The following is a 15,566-nucleotide window of genomic DNA, read 5'->3' on the forward strand; positions in this document are numbered from 1 at the left end:
TTGATTCCCACAGGGGACCAGTACAAAAGATAAGAGTGTCTGCTGAATGACTAAAATGTAAAGTCGTACTGTGAAAAAATTGGCAAAGAAATATATTTTTTGTCCTGAATACCAACATCACTGAGTAGCACTCTTCATATTTTCAAGCATGGTGGTGGCTGCAACATGTTATGGGTATGCTTGTCATCGGCAAGGACTAGAGAGTTTTTAGGATAAAAAGAAAAGGAATAGAGCTAAGCACAGGCAAAGTCCTAGAGGAAAACCTGGTTCAGTCTGCTTTCCAACAGACAGTGGGAGACAAATTCATATTTCAGCAGGACAATAACCTAAAACATAAGGCCAAATATACACTGGAGTTGCTTACCAAGACGACATTGAATGTTCCTGAGTGGCCTACTTACAGTTTTGACTTAAATCGTCTTGAAAATCTATGGCAAGACTTGAAAATGGCTGTTTAGGAATAATCAACAGTCAACATGACGGAGCTTGAAGAATTTAAAAAAGAATAATGGGCAAATATTGTACAATCCAGGTGTGCAAAGCTCTTAGAGACTTACCCAGCAAGACTCACAGCTGTAATCACTGCCAATTGTGATTCTAACATGTATTGACTCAGAGGGTTGAACATTTATCTAATGAAAATGTATTTGTGTTTCATTTTCCACCCCCCCCCCCAAAAAAAAAAAATCCACTTTGACATCACAGAGTATTTTGTTTAGATCGTTGTAAAAAAAAATGACAAATCCATTTTAATCCCGCTTTGTAACACAACAAAATGTGGAAAAAGTCAAGGGGTGTGAATCATTTCGGAAGGCACTGTAGATAACTTACCTGCCCTCTAATTAATATACAGAACACTATAGAGCATTCTCTCAGGCCTCAACCTTCTGGAAACAGCAGACAGAATCATGGTGGTGTTGATGATAACGTGTTGATGGCAACATGTTAATGTTGGTGTGTAAATGATACTGTTGACCAACACGTTCCTAGGAAGAGGAAGTCACAGAATGAGTGAGAGGTTTAGATTTCACACCCGCATAGATGCTGGCAACACTCTTCAGATGACAGTCCTTCCTCTCTTCAGAAGCCCCTCTGTTGTTAAATTCCTGCTATAAGTGGTGGTCTGAAATGCAGTGTTTGCCCTATAACTCACCTAACGCCTTTCATACTTTCCCCCTTGAATTTGGGAAACACTGGTCCTTTGTTAAATGACAGAAATCGATCCTCTCTCTCTTTCTCTCTCTCGCTCTTTTTTCTCTCTCTTTCTCTCACTCTCCAACACATAGGTATCCAATACACATAGGCAGGAGAGTGAGAGTGTTACCACCCCTACACACAAATGAAAGTATTTGAAAACCCTCCTCCATAGGCTACTTGATATACTGGCTACTCTTTCCTTCTTGATAGCACTGACTGAACATACAGTTTATTTGTTGTCTTGACATCTGCTAATGAGAAAAACACCCTGTATAAAAAGCACACTTTCCATATTCTCAAAAGAAAAACACTATGTTTTGAGTCTGTCAACTATTAACGCACCCAATACATCGCTAGAAGCATAAGTTCCATCACAACAACACCAATTGATTACAACTCCCCCCCCCCCCCCCCCCACACACACACAAGTATATACAGTATGTATATATGCTGCATTCTTGGAATTTATGTAGATTCCCCCCCTTCATTTTAGTATGTCATTGATTCTATGAAAAAGCCAGGCAGCAGCGTCATGTTTTTTGGTTCAGTGTCAATGTAGTGATATGTGGTTTAAAGAGCCCTCCTGTCCATCACTGTTTCAATGGAGGGGCAGACCCAAGCATGCTGGGAACTGAACTGTAGATAATAAGACCACAAAGACTGGGGACAAAACAAAAAATAGTCGGGAGCTGGGGAGTCTGTGAGAGTGGGTGGGTTCGGGGGGGGAGGTTTCACATGGGGGGCTAGGGGGAGCTGGTCATGGGGGGGATCAAGCTGGTGAGAGGGCAAAGGGGGGGGGGGGGGGGGGGCTTTTTGGGGCAGGGTGGAGAGGAGAGAGACAGATGAATCAGCAGTGTTGAAGGGGAGCCTTGTTTGAACATGGGACTCATGAGTGCCATGCCCTGTAGCCTACACACACCACTGGGGGGAGAGACAAAGGAGAAGAGGTCTAGTGTAATGGGGTTTTAATCCTTATGAGTCTAAGTAACATCATTTAAAAAATCCCATCAAAATCTGTCAATTTAAGGTGGAGATGTCAGGTCTTTTTGCACGGGCAGCACTCCACTCCACCGCATCGGCTACAGCGGTGTTTGTCAGACCATGAGACATCCTGAAAACCGGTAATCCACAATATGGAAAGGGGAGACTCAAATGAACATGATGGTGTCCTCTGTTTTGCTCTGTGACCACCACAAGTGTCACGGGACTCGTCTGAAGGCAACCCATAGAAACGTATGGAAGTCGTTTTGTGCCAACAAAAATAAGGGGTTTAATGTGTCAAAAAAAGATATATATATTTCCTGAGCTCTCTTATATCTCCTAGACATAGGACAGACATTTCAAAACCGTATTCCTTACGATTTTGACTGTCTTTTTTGCCATTTATGAATGTGTTATTCAAGGTGTTTCTATGGGCTAGAGTGTTAAAGGCTATAGTAGCCATCGAGTTTGCTGATGGAACGACGGTGGTAGGACTGATCACCGATGACGATGAGCCTCCTATAGGCAGTGTTGCCAGGACAACAACCTCTCCCTCAACATCCGCAAGACAAAGGTGCTGATTATGGACTCCAGGAAACAGAGGGGTTGTAGTGGAGCGGGTCGAGAGCTTCAAGGTCCTCAGTGTCCACATCACTAAGGAATTAACATGGTCCACACACACCCACACAGTTGTGAAGAGGGCACGACAGCGCCCCTTCCCCCTCGGGAGGCTGAAAGGATTTGGCATGGCCCCTGAGATCCTCAAAAAGTTCTACAGCTGCACCATTGCGAGCATCTTGACTGGCTGCATCGCCGCCTGGTACGGCAACTGCAAGGCACCCGACCACAAGACGGTACAGAGGGTGGTGTGTATGTCCCTGCCATCTAGGACCTCTATACCAGGCGATGTCAGAGGAAGGCCCAAGAAATTGTCAAAGACTCCAGCCACCCAAGTCATATACTGTTCTTTCTGCTACCCCACGGCAAGCAGTACCACTGCATCAAGTCTGGAACCAACAGGACCCTGAACAGCTTCTACCCCCAAGCCAAGAAGACTGTTAAATAGCTAATCAATGGCTACCCGGACTACTTGCACTGACTCTATGTTCTCACACTGGACTCTACCCGCACACTCAAACACACTTACACTGACACCCCAACACACAAATATACACACCACACACGCCACACACACATAATATGCTCACACATGCATACTGACGCCACACACACACTTTCACACTCACCACATACGCTGCTGCTACTGTCTACTATGTTGTTGCCTAGTCAGTTTACTCCTACCTATATGTACATATCTACCTCAATTACCTCATACCCCAGAACATGGACTCTGTACTGGTACTCCCTGTATATTGCCATGTTATTTTACTCATTATTATTATTTGTTATTCACTGTATATTTATTCCTATTGTCACAATTTCGATTTATTTTTCATTTTTATCTTTAACTCTGCATTGTTGGAAAAGGACCCGTAAGCATTCCACTGTTAGTCTACACCTGTTGTTTACAAAGCATGTGACAAATAAAATATGATTGGACACTCAATAACCCGCGGGAGGCGCTATCTATCCATTTCAAAACGAGGCGTAGATATTGACATTCGTCACCTATCCACAGTTCGTTTTGTATCGAAAATTGATTGATTCAGACAGGTTAGGATTTGAATGAACAGAACCTCCACATAAACCAAGGCTTGTCTCTGATGCTGGTCCCCAAAGTAGACGACATTCTCTCTGCGTCTCGGCAGGGGTGTGACTCGGAGAGCAAGGCAGCTGCTCCACAGCCGACAACCCCCCTCTCCCACCCCTTCACCCACACGCCCCAGCCCCCCTCTGTCTCGGCAGTCCCAATTGCCATTCCAACGAACACTCCTTGAGGAGCAACAGCTACAACTGAGTCCGCGAAGTGGATTACTGAGTTTTTCGAAGAAAAAAAAAAGATTTGCAGTATTTTTGGAGCAATGTGCGAGTGTATAGATGCGCTTTTGGACTACAATTTGGCATCGATAAAGCGCGAGAAAGGCGGAGAGAAAGCGCATTGTAATGCTCCATAGCTTTGCTGTTTCTCCGTGGATTTGGCCGATGATTTGAATAAATGAATAACAAAAATTGCTTGATTACTACTTTCGGCGATTGGATGTAGGCTAGTGGAATGGTTTTATTTGTTGCATTAATTCAAGACATGAGAATAAAGAGACGTGTAAAAGGTTCTACGTCTCCGGTGGTTTAGGTGCTGTGTATTGTGTGGCACCATCCGAAGGGTCCAGGCAAAACCTTTATTAATGTTGCAAGATCCTAGTTTATGACAATGGATTACTTGCTGTGGATATGCAGCGTTGTGCTTCCCGTGGTATTAGCTGTTGAAGGTATGTATGTAAAATAATTTAATATACTACACTTTTGTTTGAACTTTTCTTTCACACGTAGCATCATTCCGATTAATCAGGTTCTAATACAAAATTAATTGGTATATACAGCCTGAAACTAATGACTGCAAAATCGTGTAAATTTACCTCACAAGACAGAATGTTGAATAAAATGACATTTGTACTCGGAATTTGAGACAAAATATGCACAGGAAATATTGTTTACCCGACTTTTTAGAGGGCTGTTAGGTACAGTGCCTTGCAAAAGTATTCAGACCCCTTGGATTTCTTCACATTGTATTGTGATTAAAATGAACGTAATTGTCATTTTTTTTAACAATCTACACAAAATACTTTCATGTCAAAGTGGACGTGGTTTTTTGTTTATATATATATATGATGCTATAAAAAAATCTAACAAATATAGTCGTTACATACGTTTTCAGCAAGCCTAAATTGGTGCAAGTGTAACATTTAGCTTAAGAAATCACATGGACTCATTCTGTGCAATATTAGGATTGGACATTATTTTTTCATGACTAACCCTTCCTCTGTCCCCCATCCATACATACATTACATCTGTAAGTTTGGCTCCCGAAGTGGCGCAGCAGTCTAAGGCGTCACTGGTTCGAATTCAGGCTGCATCACATATGGCCGTGATTGAGGGATGTACAATTGTCCCAGCTTCGTCCATGTTTGGCTGGAGTAGGCCGTCATTGTAAATAAGAATTTGTTCTTAATTGACTTGCCTAGTTAAATAAAAGGTTAAAGTTCTCTCAGTCAATTATTCCATTTCAAGCACAGATTCAACTACTAAGTTGAGGGAAATTTTCAAAAGCCTCATAAAGAAAGGCAGTGATTGGTAGATAGGTAACAAAAACAAATCAAACATTGAATATCTCTTTAAGCATGGTCAAGTTAATAATTATGCTGTGGAGGATGTATTAAACCACCCAGACACATTAAAGATAGTCATCCTGCTGAACTGAGCAGCAGGACAGGAAGAAAACTGCTTAGGGATGTCACCACTCACCATGAGACCATTGGGGATTTTAAAACAGCTATAAAGTTTAAAAGCTGTGATGGGAGAAAACTGAGGATGGATCAACAACATTGTACTGACTCCACAATAATGACCTAAATGACAGAGTGAAAAGAAGAACACAAATATACTAAATCAAAATATTCCAAAACATGCATCTTTAGGCACTAAAATATTACTGCAAAAACGGAATACACTTTTTGGCCTAAATGCAAAGTCTTATGTTTGTGGGCAAATCCAACACAACACATCACTGAATATCTGCGGCCTTATTTGCAAGCATCGGCGAATACTGGGGATTTTTTCAGGATAAAAAGAAATGGGATGGAGCTAAGCACAGGCAAAATCCTAGAGGAAAACCTGCTTCAGTCTGCTTTCCACCAGAGACTAGGAGAGGAATTCATCTTTCAGCAGGACAATAACCTACAACAAAAGGCCAAATCTACACTGGAATTGCTTACCAAGAAGATAGTGAATGTTCTTGAGTGGCAAAGTTATAGTTCTGACTTAAATCTGCTTGACAATCTATGGCATGACTTGAAAATAGCAATTTGTGTAGATTGCTGACAAAAAAATGACAATTAAATCAAATGTTATCCCACTTGGTAACACAATAAAATGTGAAGAAATCCAAGGGGCTTGAATACTTTTGTATATGTTTGGCACCTAGGTAAAGTTAATTTTGTACTGGACATTCGTTTTTCTCTCGTCAATGGCTATTGAACCAAGCGTACCATGACACTGAATATTGTATATTCTGAATCAGGGGAGGATGGAGAACAATCAACACCTTTTTTGTTGGGTGGTTTAAAAAATATATGTTTTATGTAAATCAGAATAAAAAAATAAAAAAAGAATAATGAAATTCACACAAAAAAGGTGTCCGAATATATAATTTTCAATGTCGGGCTCCCGAGTGGCGCAGCGCACTAAGACACTGCATCTCAGTGCTAGAGGTGTTACTACAGACCCTGGTTCAATTCCAGGCTGTATCACAACCGGCTGTGATTGGGAGTTCCATAGGGCGGCGCACAATTGGCCCAGCGTTGTCCGGGTTAGGCTGTCATTGTAAATAAGAATTTGTTCTTAACTGACTTGCCTGGTTAAAAAAAATGGCATGGCATGCTTGGTTCAATAGCTATTGACAAGAGAACTGAATATCCAATATAAAACACATTTTACCTTGATGCTGAACTCAATCAATCAATCAAATTCATTTAAAAAGCCATCAGCAGATGTCACTGAACCATGTACCTACAGGCTCTATAGAAAATCAGGTAAACAATACTTTCCTGTGGAAATTTTGTCTCAAATTTCGAACAGCTTGAAGGATAAACCGCCCAGACAACCGGTAGAATAAGTTTAGATATAATTGTATTCTGGCTTGTAAGGAACATTTACACGATTTTTACAGGCATTAGTTTCAGGCTGTATATACCAATTCATTGCGTATTACAGCCTGATTAATCAGACTAGTAGCCTAGATGTTTCCAAAGAATGTGGGTGTTTGCAAGCCATGATGAACTGCCAAAAATGCGATTATGTTTGAATATTACATTGTATAATAAGATGAAGCGCAGCTTTATTTTGCCAATTGCATGGCACATACAAAAATCTGTTATTTTCATTGCAGGTTTTAACTGTAATAGGCTTAAATTGTTTTTGCTAAAACGCCTCCTTTGCCACAGTTGAAAATGGATAGAGTAGATCGATTGTTAGGATACAAAGTTATCATTTATGTTCATACTATTCGGTACTGCCTGTTTTGTATCACACCACTGTATTGTGCTGTGGTTGAGTCACACATTGGATTTATTCTATGAAAACTGACCAACGAGAACATACACACAACACACACAGCAACAGTTCCTTGGTATAGATTTCCCCACAAAGGAAAGCAGGGACGTCCCATGCATTTTCGGTCCTCCACGTGTCACCCATATGTATCACACGTCATTGCAGCTGCATCCCTGTCGCTATTGTCAAGTACCCTTTGCTGTGTTATTACACCCACTAGTTGAGTATTTCCTCATGTACTTATGTTGGGTTGCTTGACCAAGCCCACGATACAGCTCGATTTGACATAAAGTATTAATCCTACATAAAACACCCATATACTGTATTTTGGTTCTCACAAAGTACACAGGGTATTACCACAGATAGGAGCTAGTTACCAGTGTCTTTGATATTACACTAATGGGGCGGTTATATACTGACTGTTCATATATGTTCAAAATAGGTGCCAAACATTACAACATGCTCAGTGTTAAAAGCTTTAGCGTCAGTCTATACATGTCCTTTCTGTAGGGAAAAGCCAATATCTCTAGCAATTTAAAGAGGAAGGAAGAAACAAATCCTCTAATATCCTGAAGCTTTCTCTCCTTTCAAAATACTTCACTTATATGTAGTCGTTTCAGGAACACAAACAATACTATTCGTATTGTAATTACCAGAGGATCATACTCTCCCAGTTGCTAGCCAGTCAATACCAATCAATGGTGTGTGTCATTGGACACATACAAAATGACAGTCCAAAGATACATGTAGGCAAGTTGCCTTTTAGATTTGTCTGATCAAGCCGACTGTAATACACAATGTAATTGGTATATACAGCCTAAAACATTGGAGTGCAAAATCATGTAACATTTCCTTACAAGCCAGACTGTTGAATATAATTACATTTGAACTATCTCTACCTGTTGTCTGGGCAGTTTTTCCTTCAGCTGCTTGAAATTTGAGACAAAATGTCTACAGGAAAGTATTCTCTCAACCAGTGAAGCTGGTTGAGAGAATGCCAAGAGTGTACAAAGCTGTCATCAAGGCAAAGGGGGGGCTACTTTGAAGAATCTAAAAGATCAAGTATATTTTGATTTAACACTTTTTTTGGTTACTACATGATTCCATACTTGTTATTTTGTTTAGTTTTGATGTCTGTTACAATAATAGTAAAAATAAAGAAAAACACTTGAATGAGTAGGTGTGTCAACTTGTGACTGGTACTGTACATCAGGAGGGTTGGCAAACCAGGTCCGCGGTTTGTGCTGAGTTCATGGGTTAGTCGACTTGCTAACTGGTTGTATTTATACTCGTGCTTTGGCCAACTACTGTAGTTTAGCAGGTCGGACATTTCAGAGTTTCCTAGTTCCGACTAGCACATATCCTGTGTGTTGGGTTATGCCACGCTGGCCAAATCCCAGGGAGAGATGAATATCCTCGGATTTATTTCTGCTTTATGCAGGGTCACACACATTTAATTGAAGTCTGTGTATTTATGAATTGTCAATCTGATATCTTGAATATGGTTTTTATGCCAATAATTTGTGATTGTTTGTAATGGTATGTCGAAGTATCCCATGTACCATACTTAAAGCAAAAAATCCACTCAAGATATTGGACTTTCAAGAAGCAAAGTGCCCAGCTAACCTAATCCAAGGCAACTTCATTTAGGCTATACCAGCTCCTTTATATATTTCCAATTTCCGCCACGTTCCCTGCCTGCCTTTCCTTCTCTGAGTAAAATGTGCTTCTCTTGGACGCCAGCCAGTGTTATCGCTCATCAATTATGGTGTCAGCATCTAAATCAATGCAGCGGCAGCCTCCCTAGCTGGTCTCACAGAGATTTTCATAGGCTGATGATCAGCCAATTTTCCCCCCGACCAACAACTTCAGTTACTCAACACTGGGTTGTTAACTAATGTCTGTCCTCTGAGGATGGGTGGAGCTTTGAGTAGTTGAAGTGCATTATGGGTTTTAGGGTTGTCGGGGTCGACGCCTCGTTGTCAGTATGGTGGATTCCAAGAGATTCATTGGAATTTGGTTCTTGAATTGGCAAGTTGCCTGTTGGTTTCCATTACTTTTGTTTTTGTCAAAAAAAAATTGTCCTTCAAATGAATCCAATTAATTTGAGTAAAGTTTAGTGCCGTTTCACTCCAAATAGATTCATTGGAATTCATGGAAGTCTTGAATTAGCAGTTTCACATTGGTTCCCACTAGGATATGTCTTTTTTCAATACCAGTATGTCAGTTTAATTTTTATTTATTTGGTGGTTTTGAGTGCAATGTCCAACTGTGTCCTTGGGTCTGTCCATGAGTTTAGCTAGTGACATAACCTCTGGCCTCCTAGTCACCCATACAATGCACATGTGACTCACTGACCCTGTCATCGTCTTTATGACTAACCCCTTTAACAGTAATGTCGTGTCCTTGTGCTATTTTCAGAGTCGCAATGGTATTGGAACGTAACTGCAATTACGTAATAGCTCAGAAAACCTGGACATCCTGCATAGAGATAGCTCACTAGGTATGCATGGCTGCAGAAGAACACACTAATATCCAATCATCTCCGTGCGTATAACTGCGGAAGAGCATCTCCATATCTGCGCACGCTTTATTTATCTCTTCTCTATAGAGCATACAGTAAATACGCATAATTATGAATGGAACCATATGCGCAGATGCAAATAGCCTGAAGGAGAAAGTTGAATTGGGTCAGCTTGAGTTGATTAAAGCGGGTTCATCAAGCGTCAAACATAACATTGCGCAATCTTGCAATTGTGTGTAGAAGAAAAAGGAAGCTGCACTCACACGCAAACTAGATAGCGAGATAGTCATACAGAAGGCCTAAGCACTCTGAATTTGCCACTACGAATTTGCTGTTTACAGTCAAAATACCCATTTGTTGTATGTATCCGATCATGCACAAAATCAGCGGAGAGATGTTACGCCTTTGAATATTTCATCTGTCTGTGGGTGTGAGTGTGAAATTAATACGAGGAGAGGCCTTCCTTTCATAGCAGCCCATCTCTACAAAGTGAATTAAACATTAGCATGTGTGCTCCCATAGCAGCAGTGAGCATGTTTGCTCCAGTGATCAAAAACAGTATACACCATGGGCGGTGAATGCGATGCTGTAAGGACAACAAGTTCCCGTTTGAGCACAGCTTTTTGGCCCTGGGGGAGGCATCATCACTGGCAGTTTTATGACGAGGGGGGGGGGGGGGGGGGGGGGGCTAAATTGCCGGATTTGAGTTATAGCAGCAAGGGGAGACTTTTAAATGGTACATGTACATGAAGGGCAAATGCGTAGGTAGAGAGCTGTACATTTGGGACGCTATTCAATCAAAAGCTGTGTCCGACTTTCAGGTTCCTGTCAAAAACGATATGTACTTCATTCGCGTCTAAAGCGTTTTTTGATTTAGTAATGGGCCTACAGTAAATTCTTCTCAGTCTGAATTTAACTCATGTGCTACGCCCGTGGATACAGGACCTCTAATCTACACTGATGTTCTTTGTGTGTTAGTGCGTGGAACTCTTCCCAGGCAAACACATGTTAAGTCATAATGAGCCTCACTAAGGTCTGTGGAGAGTTCAGTTGGGGTAGAGTTTATGTTACCTCAAGGCATACAGAGCATTGGATCTAACATCCAAGAATCAACCTGGACCCTCAGATGGGCTTTTTGTCTTGGCTCTTGTTGAATGTGAAGACAGCTAGTCAGTGTTCTTGCTGCCTCAAGAAGCCCATCAAATTGCCAGATTTGAGTTACATGGTACATGTACATGGAGAGCAAATGCGTAGGTAGGGAGTTTTACACTTGGGACACTATCCAATCAAAAGCTGTGTCCGGCTTTCAGGTTTCCGTCAAAAACAATGCTTCTAAAGAATGTTTGATTTATAATTTGGACCTACAGTAAATTCTTCTCAATCTGAATTTAGCTAATGTGTTTAAGCCTGTGGATACAGGACCTCTAATCTAAAATGTTCTTTGTATGTTAGTGCGTGGAACTCTTCTCATGTCCTCAATCTTCACACAATACCCCATAATGACAAAGCGAACAGGTTTTTAGAAATGTTGGCAAAAAAATGATTTTTAACGTATTTACAAAAGTATTCAGACCCTTTGCTATGAGACTTTAAATTGAACTAAGGTGCATCCTGTTTCCATTGATCATCCTTGAGATGTTTCTACAACTTGGAGTTCACCTGTGGTAAATTCTGTTGATTGGACATGATTTGGAAAGGCACACACCTGTCTATTTAAGGTCCCACAGTCCCACCAAGCCATGAGATCTAAGGAGTTGTCCGTAGAGCTCCGAGACAGGATTGTGTCGAGGCACAGATCTGACGAAAGGATACCAAAACAGTTTTGCAGCATTGAAGGCCCCCGAGAACACAGTGGCCTCCATCTTTCTTAAATGGAAGAAGTTTGGAACCACCAAGACTCTTCCTAGAGCTGGCCGCCGGGCCAAACTGAGCAATCGGGGGAGAAGGGCCTTGGTAAGGGAGGTGACCTACAACCTGATGGTCACTGACAGAGCTCCAGAGCTCCTCTGTGGAGATGGGAGAACCTTCCAGAAGGACAACCATCTCTGCAGCACTCCACCAATCCATCCTTTATGGTGGAGTGGCAAGACAGAAGCCACGCCTCAGTAAAAGGCGCCTGACAGCCCGCTTGGAGTTTGCCAAAGGCACCTAAAAGACTCTCAGACCATGGGAAACAAGATTCTCAAGCTTGTAGCATCATACCCCAAAAGACTCAAGGCTATAATCGCTGCCAAAGGTGTATAATTACTCTATTAGTACATTCCAAAATCACAAATAGATTTTATTTAACCTTTATTTTGACAGCTGAAACCAATGTCTCTTTTGGTCATTTCTATCAAGGCACAAGGCGAGACCCAAATGCAGACACAGGAGACAGATGGTTTTAGTCTTACAATGTTAATTAATCAAAGGGATAGGCAAGAGAAATATTGTGGACAGGCATAAAGGTCAAGAGCAGAGTCCAGGAGGTACAGAGTGGTAGACAGGCTTGTGCTCAAGGCAGGCAGAATGGTCAGGCAGGCAGGTACAAAGTCCATAAACAGGCAAGGGTCAAAACCGGGAGGACTAGAAAAAGGCGAATGCAAAAACAGGAGAACTGGAAAACTGCTGGCTGACTTGGAAACATACAAGACAAACTGGCAGAGAGAGACAGGAAACACAGGGATAAATACACTGGGGGAAATAAGCGATACCTGGAGGGGGGTGGAGACAATCACAAGGACAGGTGAAACAGATCAGGGCGTAGCAAACTGCCTTAAAATCCTATATCTGTAGGAGCATATAGAATTTGGTGTAAAATGAAAGCCAAGAGTCTATTTTTGGGAAATGAAGGCATGGATACGTTTTTCAATCATTTTCCTGTGCTGTACTGTACTGTATAGTTTACTAGGGCTGGCACAATTACCGTATAACCATGTAACCGACGGTTATGGATGAAATAAAATAACTGTCATACCGGGAAAAAAAACTTTGAATAATCTCAAATATAAAATATATTTTGATTTGTTTAACACTTTTTTGGTTACTACATGATTCCATATGTGTTATTTCATAGTTTTGATGTCTTCACTACTATTAATATTATGTCCAAAGTTTTGACTGGTATTGTATATAATCATTTTGAATTGACAGCTGACTGAAGAGGGGACGGCCGGGCATTCGTGCGGTTGAGTCCGTTTCTGAGATAACATGGACTCTTAACAACGTGATTAAACTGTGTTGCCCCGTTTTAAAACAAGCAAGGTGTTGCAGCAAATGATGAATAGATTGGGCTTGGAACTTCTAACCTTGGCAATTTGACAGGTAAACTCATTTGTAAATTATTATTCTATATCTTTTTTTTTGCTATTCGAACCGTTATTACGGAGACCGTGGTCAATTGGCGGGCCAAAATTCCATGACCGTCACAGCCCTATACTCTACTTTTCTTTACCATACTGTGAAAACTTGTGAAGCATAGACATCTATGGTTGGTAAAGTTTTGTCCGGTCTGGACCAACCAAATTGGGTCTTGTTTGGGGAGCAGATCTCATTAGAATAATAGCCAGTGGGTAGAATAATACTCATGCAAAGGAGGATATTACACTTTTCTACCTTTGTGTACCTATTTAGGATGCATCACCATGAAGAGAATGACATTCAAATGTTATACATTTCTGTATAGTACAGATCCAGGACCCTTTGATGTCGTTCTGTTACCGTCATTCTGTTACCGGGTGTTTACCCACTTTAGTTCAATAATCAAAGTAGATTTTTTTCAAACTCAAGGTATCATGTTATAGCTGACACCCCATTCTTTCTGCAGACATCTTTGAATCTTAAGTCGGACTAGATATTTATCAAAGAGTTTGGAAAATGTGATCACCTAAAAAAAACTGAGAGATTTTACTGTCATTCTGTTACCAAACTTTGCATCGGCGCTGTTGCTCAAGTAAATGTTTCAGTAAAATTGTCAGTAGCAATTGTTAAAAGTAGACTCATGTCGGTGTATGGTTTGTTAAACTTTGCAATCAATGGTTTTTGCTTGGCATACATTTTAATGTGAGAAAGTGAGTCTCAGCATCACCCTGTTATCTGTGGAGTTGCCCTTTTACAGATGAGCCCTGTATACACATCAATATACATGTCAATATTCACATCAATACACAAAAAGCAAAACACAGTCATGGAAAACAAACACGTTCTTCATTAAAAAGGTGCTCAATCAGCCTTTTGAAATGTATTATAATCCATTTGAAGCGATAGTGTGATCAACTGTTTTGGCGCCATTTCGCGCTGCTTTGAGACAAGCGTGGGGACTCGTCTTGATAAATCAATCAATGTCCGATTTCTTTCTTTTCACTAAATCTTTGTTTGGATATTGGTTAGGCTACAATTAGGCTGTGGAAATGTTATCTAAGTTGAGGTGCTGCTCATGATCATCTTGTCTCGTTGGCTCATTTGTTAGCACTGATCAGAACATTTTGCCAAGTGTGGTACTTACTGTATGTAGCATAACAAGTGGATTATTTCCCTCTTCAGTCGCCTGTGACTTCTCTTAATCGATCAATGTGATTTTGTTTCAGTGAATCGCCATCTGTATATTTGGTTAAATCTCTGTCTGTGCAAATAAGTAGAGGGGTTAGCTCATCTATCACTGATTAGATACAGTTCGCATTGCAATAATGTAGCCTAAATCAAGTGTTGGCCTATTAGTTTTGCTTGATCGCGTATAGGCAACTCCAAAAGCCCACGGAGGTTGTGAAATATGAACACAACACTCGCATGCTTTTGAAAATATCGATTGTCTATTGGTATCGTGATGAAGATACTCTCATTGTAAGACCCTACGCCTTCTCCCTAACAAAGCGGAGTGAGGGTAGAAAAAGACATGAAACGTCGATCAAAAAAGCATGTGCTTGCCTTGGGCTCAATTCAAAATGACAGCCATTCCACACCTTGCTGTATATATAAATATTATTTCTGTTTTATTCTGTTATATTGAATTCTATTCTTAGGCTACCCTAATCACAGTCAACACACATCACATATTTTATAGAAGGCTAAGTGTGTCTTGTTTGTTTGATGAACAAAACAACTATAGGCTGCACAGACCAGTAACATAATTCATCTCAATATGCCATTTGATTCTTTTGAAATGCCATTTTATTCGTCTTATAATGTTTCTTCGGACCTGCCTAAAACAAATGTAATAACGGATTTCCTTGTGATGGTGTATATTCAATGGATTTATTCAAATAGACGTCTACTATCGCTCCTAAACTTGCCTGCATGTGCACTGGAGATTTAAAAGGCTTATCCCGGCAAGAATGTGGTAGAAATGGGACCATATGAATTGGGTTCTAAAAAACATTGGCAGATGTATTTTTTTTTGCCGGCGTCATACCGTAAAGTCTGTCTGTAAAGGGAGTGAGAATTAAGAAGTTAACCTTTTACACCTTATAGCTAATCTAGATCCAAACTATGGTAATAAGGAAGCTAGGACTCAGGGTTGGGGAGTAACTGATTACAAAATAAACTAACTGTAATCAGTTATGTTACCAGCAAAAAGCATTCTAATCAGATTACAGGTACTTTTGAAAACTAGACGGTTATTTCTTGGATTACTTTTAAATTCAGAAAGGATGTTTGCGAAAAT

At 40.7% G+C, this 15,566-nt stretch overlaps 1 protein-coding gene across 1 annotated transcript in view; it reads left to right on the top strand.

Moving 5' to 3' along the window:
* Positions 1-9,832: 9,832 nt before the first annotated feature.
* Positions 9,833-15,566, top strand: part of LOC120056257 (ephrin type-B receptor 3-like) — a 35,310-nt gene continuing 29,576 nt past the window's right edge. Inside the window, exon 1 of the mRNA XM_039004507.1 lies at positions 9,833-9,845. Coding sequence (XP_038860435.1) covers positions 9,833-9,845 — 13 coding nt within the window. The remainder of the gene's footprint in view (positions 9,846-15,566) is intronic.

Source organism: Salvelinus namaycush, chromosome 11, assembly GCF_016432855.1.
Source record: "Salvelinus namaycush isolate Seneca chromosome 11, SaNama_1.0, whole genome shotgun sequence".
Lineage (NCBI taxonomy): Eukaryota > Metazoa > Chordata > Actinopteri > Salmoniformes > Salmonidae > Salvelinus > Salvelinus namaycush.